A 15559-nucleotide genomic window follows, 5' to 3' on the forward strand; every position below is an offset into this window, starting at 1 on the left:
CATGCTACTGATTTCATTTGATTCTAACATTTGGTCTGCCAAGATCTTTTCTTGTTTCCCTTAGATCTGCTAGTGATCTTGCCAGTGTTTGGCCTTGTAGTGCAGATTTCGCTCTAGATGGGACGGGGTGGTGGTGGATAGTTTTGCCTGATCTCAGTTTTATCAGGCAGCTTTGTAGACCTGAGTAGGTTAACAGCTGCACATTCAACTTATCCTTGTCCAATGACAGCATACACAGAATCAGTTGCCTTGTCTGCTCCTGACGACTCAACGTGTGTTCTCTCTCTGAGAAAGATATGACAAATCCAGGGAGATTTGTCATATCTTTCTTAAAGCACTAATGCTGGCTTGCTGTCAGTTCAAGGTAAGCATGACTTCCATTCTTTCCAAATCCTCCCTGCATCTTTCTGAATTATGCCCTACATGTCAGGGTCGCAGCCTAGGTGTAATCTTCTGACCTAGTGTGCCCTCTTTACCCATGGCTATTCCAGTGCCTTGTTCTGCTAGCTGCTACTGCAACTGATGCAAGCTTTGCTTTGTTCTCTGTAATGCAAAGCTTTATTGGCTTTTTAGCTTGATAGAGAAATATGTAGACTTGTGCGCATCATTATTCTTGCACTGCATGTCTGTCCATTGGTTGCAAAACCAAACACACGCCTGCTTTTGCTAACCACAACATTGCTGGTTCTATATATCCTATATATGTTTAATAGTCTTTGGTGGGATTTGTAGCATCCAATGCCTGTGAATTCCTCCAATTAGCTGTGTGAAAGAACTACTGCTTTGGGGTTATGATGGAAAGCAATAGTGCACATGTGAGTGGTTGCCTAGTAACTGCCTGCATGATTAATTCCACCCTTGTGTGATTATGCCTCCCCTATCCTGTGGGCATGAAGCAGGCTCTAAACTGCGAAGTCACAGCCAGGGTGGCAACTCGGGAATGAGGCTTGCTTTTGTTGGCAATTTTTCCTGGGTCACCTTTAGTCTAAAAGTTGCGCTGTACTAATTATTAGCATAGGGAGAAGTTAATATTTCCTGTATTTTTCCACCTTTTTATGGCGTCTTGGATTATCTTTGTTTTAACTGGCCATTAGGATATAAAGTGGAGATCAGTGATATGGGGTAAAATGAATTCCCTTTTCCTTTATATATTCTCCCCATGGAACCTTTTTCCATTTATCAAAATGCATTTTTAATAAAAAAAATAATGTCTATCATGAATGGATACTATATTTGTCAATTTGAAGGGTAATTTCAAACTTGTAATTCTGTTGCTCCAGAAGACTATTGCTAAGAAACAAGTTGAGAAATGGACTAGTATCTGCCCCAGTTGGGAGAGGGAGGGAGTAGATTTACTTCCTCATTTCTTCAGAACAGCTGATGAACCCAATTGCTGCATTTCTAAGAGGGTTCTGGGCATGCACACCTAAGTCAGCTACTGGATATGTCCTTAGTGAATTCTGCTATTTCAAAATTTCCACCAGGGTAAACTTGGCAGTTTGTTCCTATCCATTTAACTGTTGAAGCTCTGATCTTAAGCGGCACAGGCAACTTTCTTTCTCTAGCTGTTGTGTTATCAAAACTACTATTTCCAGCAGACTGGATGATTTCCAATTCAGTATTCCACTTACCTGAGTAGCATTGATGAGATTTTTCTTTCTGGCTGTTGACACAATGGATCCCTAATTCGTTTTCTTTTTGGGGGGGTTCACATTACTAAGCTGCAGTGTACTTTTGCCTTTGTAGACTTTTGGATTAAATTTGGCCCCCAAGAATTGCCAATATTTAAAATACAGCTTAGAACATTTGACGTGGGTGGCACTGTGGGTTAAACCACAGAGCCTAGGACTTGCCAATCAGAAGGTCAGCGGTTCGAATCCCCGCGATGGGGTGAGCTCCCGTTGCTCGGTCCCTGCTCCTGCCAACCTAGTTCAAAAGCACATCAAAGTGCAAGTAGATAAATAGGTACCGCTCCGGCGGGAAGATAAACGGCGTTTCCGTGCACTGCTCTGGTTCGCCAGAAGTGGCTTAGTCATGCTGGCCACATGACCCGGAAGCTGTACGCCGGCTCCCTCGGCCAATAAAGCGAGATGAGCGCCGCAACCCCAGAGTCAGCCACGACTGGACCTAATGGTCAGGGGTCCCTTTACCTTTACAGAACATTTGAAAAGGGATATGTGTAGATTGGGGTAGCCAACATGATGCCCTCCTGTTATTGGACTACAGCTCCCATCATACCTGATCATGGACTGGTTGATGGGAATAGTAGTCCAACAGCATATGGAGGGCACCATGTTGGCTATCTTGGGATAGGTAGCCAAAGAAGAAACATCTGCATTAAAGTAGTGATCTGTCTTACTGTGGACTTGCTCCTTGTTTATACATGGACCCCATTTGGATGATTGGAAACTTATTCACCTAGACATCTCTATCCCCAATAGGATGCTTCATTGCTGTTTTCGGCTCTCCCCATTCCCCAGAAGTCAGTTTAAAATATGCTCTGCAATATTTTTAATATTATAAGCACCATCTGTTTCCATCTTTGGTTTCCAGTGAAGCCCATTCCAGTACAGGGCCAGCTTATCCCAATATGTTGTTCCCTAGTGCCTGACAGATCCAAACCCTTCCAGCAAACACCGCCATTTAATTCATGCAGCTTTACCTGTCTAGCTGGCCATGCAAGTGGAACAGCTGGGATTTAAAACAAGAGTTTACTTGGAGGGTTTGCATTTAAACTTCCTACCTGCCAGTCTCAATTTTGCTTCTCTGGTTGGGCAGGAAAGAAGTGCCTTTCAGCTGAAATCATACTGACTCTAAAGGGTAGGTGGGGAAAGGAAACGAAGCAGGAGCATAATCCCAAATGTCTGTGAAAAGGATATGTCAAGGTGGGGGAGCATAGTTAACTAAAATGACACAGGACCGTCCTTCGAAGAAGGATAAACGTGTTTGTGTAGTTCACAGGACCGCACATTTCTAGCTACCTTAAGATTTTTTTAAAAAATATATTGAATAATATATATATATAGAGAGAGAGAGAGAGAGAGAGAGAGAGAATATAATGTATATTTTGTTTTGCAATAATGTTACTTGTAACTGAGAGATATAACTTGTGTCGTTATATTTCTTAATATAATGTGTCATTTCATGGATAACGCTTCTGTTTGTGGCCTGTGTGTGTTTCCTGATGGGACACAGCTCATATGTTTTAATACGTTATTTAAGAACTGGAAACAAGTAGTTCTAATTCATCTCTAAACAGTGTCCTTATACATCTGTATTAGCCTGACCAACCTGCCCTGACACTTTAAAGGAGATGTCATTTTAAAAAACAAAACAAAAAAACCCTTCAGTTTTGGCTTCTTACCACTTGATGGCAGTGAAGGAGCTAATGTTGCCAGGAAAGGTTCAGGGCAGGATGCTATTATGAATAACAAAATGGGAGGTACAAAGGAAGTTTCTGACACTTTGATATTATTCCCATTTCCAGGCGATTTTGCAAGTGACAGTAGTGGAGTAAAAGCCTCTAGATGGAGCTTCAGCACTTCCTAAAGGGGGGAAGAGAGATTGCCAAGCCTCCTTCAGGGGAACGCTACATAGTCTGCTTTTAAAACTTGTATCAAACTTAATTTCTCTTCTTCGTGTATGTAGAATGCGTGCTGTAATGATAAAAGCTGTTGGTTCACCTAGAAGCTGCCTAGTTAGTCTGCCTTTCAGTATAAACTCCTAAGGCGCAGAGCAAAGATAAAACTAACTGAAGGATATAATAAGCAGGAAGAGTACATGCAACAGCTAATAAAACCAAGTAGATATGTTGACCAATAAAAAGCTTGTCTAAATAAGCCGGTGTCTAAAGCCTCACCAGATCATGGGATTGGGGGGGTAAGGAGGGAGAGAGATAAGAGCAAGGTAGGTAGATTCAAGTGGTTAAATGTCCAAATTATAAGGAGAGATGTAGCATTTCTGGAAATATTCAGTAAATTGAATTATTGTGGCTCTGACAATCATTTTCATGGAAAATCCAGGGGCATCTTACTACTTTGTAAAAGTTCTGCTCCCTCCCCCTGTATTACTTTGAGGCTCACTGCTTTTCTTTTCTTCTTCTGTAACTTGGGGGCCACCACCAAAAGAGCCCTTTCTTTGGTTTCCACCTATTATCGCAGGGTGAGAATAGACTCTGGCCTTTTGTACAGTAGGTTATATTCCAACCTCTCAAAAGTCAGAGGTTTCTGTTCCACTCCACCTCTCTCCATCCTACATCTAGCCATGAAAGAAAGAAAGAAAGAAAGAAAGAAAGAAAGAAAGAAAGGTGTCATCCCAGTTCGGTGATGCATTTCAACCTAGCAAAGGGGAGGGGCAGGACTCATGAAGGCTTGTGACTAGAGACTTGGCCTTGGGAGCCAGAATGGAGGACCTGAGGTTTCCCACTCCTGTTCCATCAAAAGGTGATCTGTGCTAGATCCTGGCGTGGAAAGATACATATGGGGGAAGTTATTCCCTCAATATATGACTGTTCTAAACTCAAAACTATGTGTAGTCTCCAATGCACAAAATCTGTTTTAGAGCCATTCTTCACAGCTAAAAAATCATCAAAGTGTGTCGTTAGATAGCTGTCTATTTACCTGATGGTTTTTCCTCCCTGAAATATTTTGTGAGGGAAGGTAATGAAAGGATTTGTCAGTTTAGAAGCTGTCAGTGACATGGGTTTTGGGGAAAAGTTTCCTATATGAATTAGGGTAATTTTAGGGAAGTGGGACGCAGGTGGCGCTGTGGGTTAAAGCCTCAGCGCCTAGGGCTTGCCGATCGAATGGTCGGCGGTTCGAATCCCTGCGGCGGGGTGCGCTCCCGCTGCTCGGTCCCAGCGCCTGCCAACCTAGCAGTTCGAAAGCACCTCCGGGTACAAGTAGATAAATAGGGACCGCTTACCAGCGGGAAGGTAAACGGCGTTTCCGTGTGCGGCTCTGGCTCGCCAGAGCAGCGATGTCACGCTGGCCACGTGACCCGGAAGTGTCTCCGGACAGCGCTGGCCCCCGGCCTATTGAGTGAGATGGGCGCACAACCCCAGAGTCTGTCAAGACTGGCCCGTATGGGCAGGGGTACCTTTACCTTTACCTTAATTTTAGGGAAATATTAGGAGTATTAATGGGAACTTTTATCTGATATCCTAGAGAACGATCTAGTTTAACATGTTTGTTGTACCAAAAGCTTTGAAACTGCAAAGCATGCCTAATTCCATTTGACATCCATTCATTGTTACTAACGAACATATGATATTGAAAATTTTTGTGGAAAAATAAAGCACTGGAAAACTTTCAGCTCCACATCCTTGAGTACTGTACTAAAAGGCATTGGATGAATAAAAGCTGGTGACTGCAAGGGAAAATTTGCTTAATGCTTTAGGAAAATGTTAACTCCTTTTGCATTTTTTAAATGTGGGTCTTACCCTTCTACAGTAGATGAGTTTCTTCATATCAAGCAAACAAGAAGTGTTATTGGAGTTCAATGGCACAGAGGAAAACAATCAAGGAGGGTTATCTGGCCTCAGGACACTCCCCAAGCCAAACACCTTCCTGAGCTACACCCCTCAAACAGCAAAATATTTGGGAACACTTGCTAGGTCAGTGATATTAGGTAATGTTGAAGAGTGTGTTAGCATACAGAAGCCCCCATTGGCATTGGCCTTATGTGATATTTGAGAGCCTTTCTGCAGTCTTCCCCACCGTGGTTCCCTCAGGATGTTTTGTGCCATAGCTCCTACCAGACCAAGGCAGGATGGCTGGTGGTCAGAGATTATGGGATTATTGTAGTCTCAAACAACTGACAGGCACTAGGTTGGGGAAGGCTGCTCTATTGCAGCAGTAGTCAACTTTGCATCCTGATGGTCAGTAAGGCAAGAACAATTGTTACAGTTTTTGACAACAAGAAATAATACTCAGAGAATTATTGAGTTCCATTGGTTTTGCGAGTCTCCATGGATGTTGGTCCATGCCAACAAGGGAATTGCATCATCCAGAAGTTTTTATTTATTACTTTATGAAAGATCACAGGGCAGTTCACGACATAAAAATGCAAAATGGAAACACAAAATACATAACATAACAACAAAACCCAAAGATGAGACTATGGTAGCTATTACTCCAAGAGTGACATAATGTTTTAGACTGGTGCAAAACACTGAAGCAGTCAATGCAATTTAAACTCATAATTGTAGGTAAAATGCTGTATCAGAATATGAATTCCAGTCATGAAGTGGAGTGCCTCTTCTCTTGCTTTCTGCACCTGTCTTGCACTAGTCAATTTTATTCCAATGCTCTTTCTAGAAAAGTTGCATTCTTTAAGAAGAGCATGTAACTAATTTTAATTTATAGTGGGCTTTTGGCTGTTTCCTGGGTTGCCCTGCAGGCTATTTCAGCCCATGTGTAACAACTCTGTGAAAGAAGATCACAATACCACTTGCTTAGCTGATGCTGTATAAATTGTCACCCTAAATCAAAACTGTTCAGAGATTTACGACCATGAAATACTTGGTGGTGCTAAATTTAGTGGTGGAATGGGTAGTACTAACTTTCGGGGGGGGGGGTGTGTAATGTGTAACAGAACTGGTTGTGCAAGTATAGAAAGCTAAAACATATAGACCGGTTTTCTGTTTTGTTAAAAAATAATTCAAAGTCATGTACGGATTGGAAAACTGATTAAAAGAGTACATAAAAATAAAATCAACAGCAGGAAAACAAGTGGAGCAGCAAAAGATCAAGCAGCAATTATCAGAGCCAGACTTTAACAGCCTTGCCAATAATTGGCTGGAAAAGCTTTCCTGGAAAAAATAGATTTTCCTATCTGTCACTGACTTTAGGAAACGGCACTTAGACCTGACAAGAAATAAGTGACTGTACCCACAGTTAGCCTAATAAAAATGTTGCTGTACTATATGGCTACATTGGTGTTGGTATTTGCTGGCATAACTACAGCCAGTAGAATATGGCCAAAATGTGGGTGGAAATTTACATGTTCCCTTTGTAGTGTGAGAGAGAATCAGCCTGCTAAGGTACCAAATAAATCACCCATCAAATGAAAGCATGGAGTGTACAGAAGTGTTGGTAACTTTTTTAAAAGAAATCTGACAGTACTTTGAACCACCTAACTCTGTAATTTGGGAAATCTGTGTGGAAATAGGGAGCTACTGGTACGATTTGTGATGAAGGACCTAGGTGGGTGGGTGTTTTTATGAAAGGGAACAAAACAGTCATTCTCCTGGCTTGCATAGTCACTTTCTCTTCTCTATATTATAGATGAACTCTGCTGAACTATAGCTACTATGTTCACTGGTGTTTTTTGTTTGTTTTGTTTTTTAAGTTTAATGAAAGGAGCTTGGGTGTTTGTGTGAATGCTACTAGAGGCTAGGGGACTGAGCTACAAGTCAGGAAGTCTTTGGTTTGAATCTCATCTTTGCCATTAACTTGCCATATCTTCTTAAGTAAGCCAAACTTCCTCAGGCTTCAGTCCATTCTCAGTCACCCATCTGTGATATGATGAAAACACTGACATCCCTCACAGGGTTTTGTATCATCTGGTTATAATACTTACAGGTGAAGCATTGCGAACACTTGAAAAATCTCTATATAGAATATTGCCATTATTAAGGAAGTTATGTGTGTCTGATGCTCCTCCACCATGATATTTTAGTGCTCTTCTCCAATGCAGTTCTGAACTGGGACAGTGGTTCTAGTATTTGCATTGCATAGTTGCAGTGCCCACATTCTCATTGGCTATCCCTGGATGTTGTCAGAGAAACAGGATGGAGTTAAAATGGCTAGTTGGGAGAGAGTAGTTCTTTTTTCGTACATGCCTCTTGGGAAGCCATTTATCTTTATCTCTGTTATTTGGGAAATTCTGCTTGAGTGGAGAAGCCTCCTAGATACTTTTTTTTTAAAAAAAAGAGAGAACAGGCTTGTGTGTTTTCTTTCATCAGACTTGGAGGCTTTGTTGAGCCCAGGAGCATCGAGAGATGTGCAAGTGTTCTTGGGTACAGAGGGCCCCATGCTTCGTATCTGGTGAATGTATTATCTGCTTAGATGAAACCTTGAAACCCATTCAGTCAATAGATTTGTGCTGTGGGTTTGATGTAATAAAGCAGTTTCCAGAAATTACTTACTTAGTATTCTTACAATGTATGTTTTGCTCATTTTTCTTTAAATATGTGTTTCCAAAATGCAAGCCATGTTCAGTTATTGCGTGTGTTGTGTTAAAATGAGGACTGATAGACACATGCCACATTCTGACACACCCAATTTAGAGAAATAAGAGTTCTGAACTAAAAGGGGAGAAATAACGCTGAGTTGTGAAATGTACAACTTGGTGCTGGCTAAAGGACTCCTGAAAACAATGTGTGTTTGGCTGTAGAAGACCTGGGACCCAGATGTTGAGCTCAGAGGACATCTGTGCCTGAAGTAAAACAAGATCACAGGCATAGGTAAGACTTAGGTCTGAGTTCAGTGGTTTGCTAAATACATTCCTGGGATACGCAGAGAGATTGCTAAGAGAGTAGACATGACAATGACTAAAACCTGGCTTGTAGGGGATCCAAAAGTGATCCAGCATTATGAGGTTGTTAAAGTGAGGGAATGAAAGGGGATTAGGTAAAATCCAAATAGGTGTACTTGGGCTTAGGGGAGCAGCTTCAAGAGAGAAAAGACCCCTGTAATGTAATGGGGAATGTTCTGGTAAGGGGTAGATTGGGCCATGTAAACAAACAAGGAGGACTCGTCTGAAAGTTTTACCTTGTGGCTGGGTCTCTTGAATGGATTTAGCTATCAAGAACATTGACTATGGTGAGTGGCTTCCTGGCGAGTCATACTGCAGACACTGTTGTTTTGTCTGGTGTGTAGTGTTGATGGAGGAAGCCTGTATCTCGTGGAGCTGTGGATGCAGCTGCTTTTAGATGCAAAACCTGCATCTGATGACCTTTTGTTTACCAGGCATTTTATCTTATTACTATTATTGCAACCTAGGTCCTTGGTGAGTCAGTCTGTGAACTTTCTGGTTCCTCATGACCTTACTGGCAAGAAGGTCAAGCACAGAGAAATCTACAAGACTGTACATAAGGTCAAGGTGTGGGGGGGTGTTGTTTCCCATGGTCCTTTGCTTTTGCCAAACCCATCTTTAGTTCACTGTAATTGGAGGTTAACAGTGAAAGCCTTGTAGCTGTGTGCGTACCAAATATATAGCTATTTGATTATTTTAAATGGTTTCTTATATTGTGTTATAATTCTTGCAACCTGCCCTGGAACCCTAGGGTGAAGGATGAGTAACTCATTAGCTAGCTAGTATCACTTGTTTGCTGTGAGGCCCTCTTCCATTGGATAGCCTGCTGTGATGTGTAAGAATGTCCATAAGGTTTCTGAGGAGCAACAGTTAGTCACATGATGTTGACATATAGTGTAGCTGCTGTGAGAAAAGATGTCCCTTCCGAAACTTGAGTGGAAGGAGACCCAGAGAAGTGGAATGGCAGATATTCCCGTACAGCAGTTCAGTTTTGGAACTCCTCTATGGCAAGTAGCAATTGGCTTTCCAGGAAGCAGATGGATGGTAAATAGCAAGGCTGCTCTATCTGCAGGCAATCATCCCACCTTGACCTGACCCCACCCCACCCCAGTTTTTGGCCAGGAAGGAGGACAGATTAAAAATGGCTCAGGGAGGCATTGGCCGGAGAGTATAGGTGGAGAAGAGTTGAGCATACTCCCCTGCATTAATCCCCCCCAATCCCACTTAACATTTTGTTGCAGCCGAAGTCCAATCTATTACCAAAAACATTTGGATGTTAACCACTGCAATGTGTAGAAGTGATTTTAAATTAGTCATAGTGGTGAGAAAGTGTTTGGGTTGTTTGTTTTGTTTTGTTTTTAAAGCAGGAAAATGACAGCATTGCAAATGGAACATGGAATATCCCCCCCCCCAAAAAAAATATATTTATTTTTTATGTAAAACTAGTAAATGAAATTAGTCTGCTATGATTAAAACAGATCGATAACATGAAATGCAGGCTTGATCGATGCTCACAGTGAACAGAAACCTATTTTACAACAAAGTCTGGCTTTGTGTAGCAGCATGCACTTTAATCAGCAACGTGATGAATGCTTGGCCACTTGGAAGGGATGCCGTTTACAAGGGTGGGGAGGAGAGGAAGGATGGAGAATCAGCAGTAAGTATGTTGATTACAAACCTGAAAGTAAATAACAAAGGTACTTGTGAAATTCCCATTGTCAGCTTAGGCTGAAATGTGTAGCAGTCCCCTCTGTGCCTTGGCAATAGGCTGCTTTATGGAAGTGATGGTGATGCTGAAGATATCAGCCTAGTTCTCTCTGATGTGGTAAATCTGTGCTTGGGCTATGCCACTTGAAGCTGCAGGTTAGGGGCTCACTTGATTGAATGAACCTACATTCCCTGCCCCCTCCAGATAGAAAACTTGGTATTGGGGGCAGGGGTGGGGGAGAGAGAGAGAGAGCTCACCCTCAGCCCTTCCCATTCACATCTACTTGCCTATTCCGCAAAGATGACATATTGCTTTTTTATGGAGCATTCAATCACAGGAGTCCTCACCTGCAGTCTGAAGTGGTAGGGCGCAGACAGATTTACCCTTAGTGAGAAATAGTCCTTAGACGTAACACCAAACCATATCAGAGTTGATTAGAATGCTGCCATTTCTGTACGCTTTGGATCAAGCAGTCACCATCAAGCTTGCCTTGTGCATTATGCCCAGGGGACTGCTGAACTTCTGTGCCTACAGTCCACAGGGAGAAGCAGCTTCTTAGGGGAAAGGCATTTCTTGCTATCAGTTCTGGATTAGCTCCAGGATGCCTGTAGATTGAATAAGAACAGTTTTCTTTGAGCATTTAGCATACAGTCATGGCCATGCATACTGGAAAGAAAGTTCCTCTGGAAGAGAGATTCTAGGTTTTTTTGTTTTTACCATTATTTACTGAAAGACATAAATGAAATTTAGTGTGGTGGTGGTGGTGTTTAAAAACCCCCCCAATAATAATCAGAATCTAGAGCCAAAATTTTGTGGTTACTGGAATGACTCTAAGTTTCAATTTGGCATTGTACATACTTCAAAAAGCAAGATTAGTGGAAATCTCTCCAAGGTCTGGGGTTATATGGAAGCAGTTTATATTTGCCTAGAGTGCAATAATATAATTTAATAAATATGATAATTATTTATTAACAAATAATAGGTAGCAACACAACAATATTCTTACTGTAGAAACCAATTAGCTATTACAGCATTGACCTAACTTTGAGGCTGGTGTAGACAAATAACTGTTGCCTAAACAAGGCACCATGCTAAACATGAATCTTCACCCTTGCTGCCTTCTCCCTCCTTCTACATCCTCCCCCACCCCTTAGGGTTTAATCACAATTAAGTGACAGATGCTGAACACAATTTGTCCTAGTCTAATTGACTGCAAAGTCATGGTCAATATTGCATTGGCTAACTCAACTCCTCACAGCCATGTCCAAACATAATGAAATTGTGTTAGTGAGACATCTTGCTGAAGCTGGAGGTGGAGGTGCAGATTTCTAGCCCCCAAATTACTTAATTTACATATATAGCATGTTGGGTTTCTGTGTATAAATAAAGCCACTTTCCCCTTCATACTTGCATTCATAATTGTGTCTCCAGAGTGAACTAATTTTGCATCGTTTTCTCCTTTGCTGGATCTGAGGAGTAGACTCTTGAGTGAAAAGATGCACAACGTCTAACTTTAATTTTCTTTAGGTGATACAATTTCAATACCACAATAAGAAAAAAGCCCACACTCTTTTGCAAAAACAGGGTGTATTAGAATAATCAGAAAGGATGTTGAAATTAATTATCCTAAATATAACCTAAATTCCTAAATTCTGTTGTTGTTGTTTTTTTGTCAATTTCTTGATGAAATCTGATGCATGTTTTATCAGAGTGAAATTCCACCGTGTTTAAAAAAGGCTACTCCTCAGTAAGTGTGTTGTGGTTTACAGCTGCAAAATAGATTGGGGATTTCAGCAGGTGCTCATATCTTGCCTGTGAAAATGCAAAAATTTTGCCTTGGTGATGATATCCTGAATCTTGTATAGTTAATAGTCTTTTCCTGCCTGCATCCCCTCCCCATTACTCAAAGCAGTGAAAATGCCACTTCAAATATCATGCTTTTTCTACACAAAAAGCCCTTTGGTGTAAGAAAAAGCATGAGGCCTGCATGGAGACAGTCATGGGTGAGTTCCATGCCTCTGTTTCAAAGCCTCTGTGTTCTCACAGCACATGTAGCACGCATGTAGCAACACAGAGACGATTCCTCACACATGCAGCACACTCCACCCGATTATTCCCTTCTGGCCTGAAATGTTTTGTGCTGAATTAGGCTTGTGCTGTAAATCTGTAATGAAAACAGTGCTTTGTGCTGAAGGTTTGACAGGCTAATTACAGTGCTGCTTTAATTGTCTTATTTTTGACTTCTTGTAGTTTTAGAACCTCTTCCAGATTTGACCCACAACAATAGTTTGTGCAGATGTAGTTCTAGAGAATGATGTATGGGAGAGGATGTGATACCGGTATATATCCCGCTTTATTACTTTAATCCGAGATGAAATATCTCTCTGAAACCAAATCCTCTTGCTTAGTTCACTTGACAAGACTTTCACTTTATACCAAGCAGTTTCTTAGGGGTCGTTAGGATACGTTTGTTTGAGGCTAGACTATCGTGGTGGTTATGTAAACGCTCAGCATACGTTGCCTTTGACATGTTGGCCATTAAACTAGTTGTTTTCAGGGTATATGTAATGATACTTTGTAATTTAGACACAGCTTTGTTCCTCTAGAGAAGAGGTAGGGATTAACCGTAACATCTTTTTTTGCCGGGTGTTCTTAGAAACTGAATTTACTTACGCATCTGTGCAATTAATACAAAACACTTGAGCTTCATTTTTTAAATAATAATAATAATGAAAGTGAACTGAGATCAGGGCAGTGCCATTGTTTGGTTGCACTTCTGCAGTTTCCTTCTCGTGAAATGCAAGCCGACGCTGCTGTGAGTGAAAGCCCTCTTACGCAGACAAGCAGAAACAAAGGTTGCTTGAATTCTGCAAGAAATTAATAGAGATGTAATTTTAATATTAAGGGCACCACATTAGCTGAGGCCTTGCAACTTGTAAAAATGAGCGTAATAGCTGAAGAAAAAGGGAATATTTTAGAAGATACGCAGATGTATTAATTTTAATTTGTCCTTTTGATCTGTTAATTACCGCTGAAGATTTATTGACTAATTTTAAGGAAGCAAGTGTTTGAAAGTTTCTGGCAAATACTATCTTCTTGTAATGAGCACATGGCAGTGAAAGAAGTTAAGAGGAGAGCAAAATTAGATTGACTGATTGTTCAGTCATGTGGGCCTGGCTCGCTGCATATCCCGGCTGAAGAATGATTGCTCAAATTACATTGCCTCAGGTCCCCGCACTTGGTTGGCTGTCTTCTCAGATCTTAACAAGGTTCTGGGAATTCATTTCTGACAAAGTTTGCTTTGTGTTTTTCAGGATGCTTCATCGGCAGACATTAGGAAAGCGTATCGCAAGCTTTCGCTAATATTGCACCCAGATAAGAATAAAGATGAAAATGCGGAAACCCAGTTTAGACAAGTAAGTGATGCATATACAAGCATTAAAATGTATCATGTGATCATTAAAACCTTGAATAAATATAATGGTGATTGTGGGGTAATATTTTTTGAAATGATTAACCTGGGGAAGTTTGGAAGCTTTTGTTGCCACTTTACTATGGTCTAAAGCTTTCAACTCCTACAGAAATTTAAAATGGGTAAAAAAAAGACACCACCATGTGCTGTCAGAAGTGAAACATACTTAGATAATGGGAATGCTTAGGGTTGGGAACAAGACTTGGTGGACTCCTTGACTCTGTTCTTGTTGTTGTTGTTTTAATATAGTGCCACAACCTGCGTGTTTTGCATTGCAATGGAAAAACATTTCATCAAACATGTTAATGTTTAATGTGTATAAAATTAAGCTTTACTCTGTGGGTGTATTTTTCAAAGAAGGCCTAATATATGGTTTTTCAACAGTTGTTCACTTGGAATTTATTTGGAAATTATAATGAATACTAGAGAAACAGTAGAGCATGCTTTGAAAGTTGGATGATGATGATGATGATTTGTTTGTATCACAGAATAATTAAATTGCTACTATCTTGAACAGAAAATTACTGAAAACGGGGAAATATTTAGTTTACACAGAATGACCTGAACTGATTCTTTGATTCTAGGAACTGTTATTCATTCTTACTTTTAAGAGTACAAAAACGCCCAGTATACTTGCAGTATTGTGGCAAAATATTCTGGCTGTTCTGTTCACGGTTGCTGGTGTGTTGATGTTTTTAGAAAAATAAAAGTATGCTTTTATTCTAGTTGGTGGCCATATATGAGGTTTTAAAGGATGAAGAGAGAAGGCATAGGTGAGTTTATTTTGTATATATTTCAAAGCAGAGTTTTTCCCCAGCTAAACTGAACCAGGTTAGCCAGAATTTTATAGGCTCTCTCATATGTGCTAGGTTCTAGCCTATGTTGATAAAAGAACCAGGTGATAACTTTATAATTTGTAATATAAATATGAGCTTTTAGACTGCTAACACATGCTTAGTGCAGCAGTTCATTCCCTCTTAATTGTTAAGCTGATACTCAGATTCTCCAACTATAGAGTAAGACCTGTGGATTTTCACTGTGGCCAGTGCAATCTGATTGTGGGTATTGCTGCTTTGCTCAAATCCTTTAAGTCTGAAAAGCCATCTTCCATTTTTCAGGATCTCACCAAAAGTTGTGGACTTGGGTTATTTTCTCCATGGCTACTGTAGCATGTGCTGACTAACACACACACTCTCTCTATATATAGATATATATCACACACACCTTTAAAAAACCTAAATGATATGACAAAAATAGGAATATTTGAAAAGGCTTTTAGTTATTGCATATTATTCAGACACTTTTTTTCTTAAGTACAAAACATAAGTATTCATGTACCTGTGAGAACATAATTTTATCAGGCAATTGCTTGTGCTTGGGTTACTTTCCAGAGGACTGTTGTATTTTACTTTGGACTTGTGGTTTATTAGGATGCTCACTTTACTGTTAGTGACCCAGGTATTTTGGCCAAAGAAAAGAAGGGCTTGCTGCCAGCAAATGAGTTCTGTTTAAAATATCTCTAGGTTTTCAATTCTCTGAGTAGTGATGCTGAAAGTTCTCCAGGAGGTTCTTGGCTTTGTGGAAACCTTGGCATGAGTCCAGGTCTCATAGTAGAGATTATCTACTTTCAGATAATCCTCTGTGTTGAAAGAGCCATGGAACAGTGTTCAGAGGAGTTTTGGAGATTCTGTGTATGGTTTTTACCCTGCCTCCCACTGCAGTCTTTCAGCTTGGAGTCATAGATCAAGGAAGTTTAGGAAGTTTAACAATAGGGGGTCAATGTCTGGTGTCAAATGGTTGCAAAAGGTATGAACTAGTTTAAATGCACCCCCCTACACTCA

The 15559-nt window shown here is 40.7% G+C and overlaps 1 protein-coding gene across 2 annotated transcripts in view; it reads left to right on the forward strand.

The window, feature by feature from the left end:
• Positions 1 to 15559, forward strand: part of DNAJC1 (DnaJ heat shock protein family (Hsp40) member C1) — a 109099-nt gene that overhangs the window by 44426 nt on the left and 49114 nt on the right. For both annotated transcript variants that reach the window (XM_079947848.1, XM_079947849.1), the window contains 2 exons: positions 13561 to 13662; positions 14445 to 14491. In XM_079947848.1, the coding sequence (XP_079803974.1) occupies positions 13561 to 13662; positions 14445 to 14491 (149 nt within the window). The remainder of the gene's footprint in view (positions 1 to 13560; positions 13663 to 14444; positions 14492 to 15559) is intronic.

The sequence above is a fragment of the Podarcis cretensis genome (genome assembly GCF_951804945.1).
Source record: "Podarcis cretensis genome assembly, chromosome: 12".
Lineage (NCBI taxonomy): Eukaryota > Metazoa > Chordata > Lepidosauria > Squamata > Lacertidae > Podarcis > Podarcis cretensis.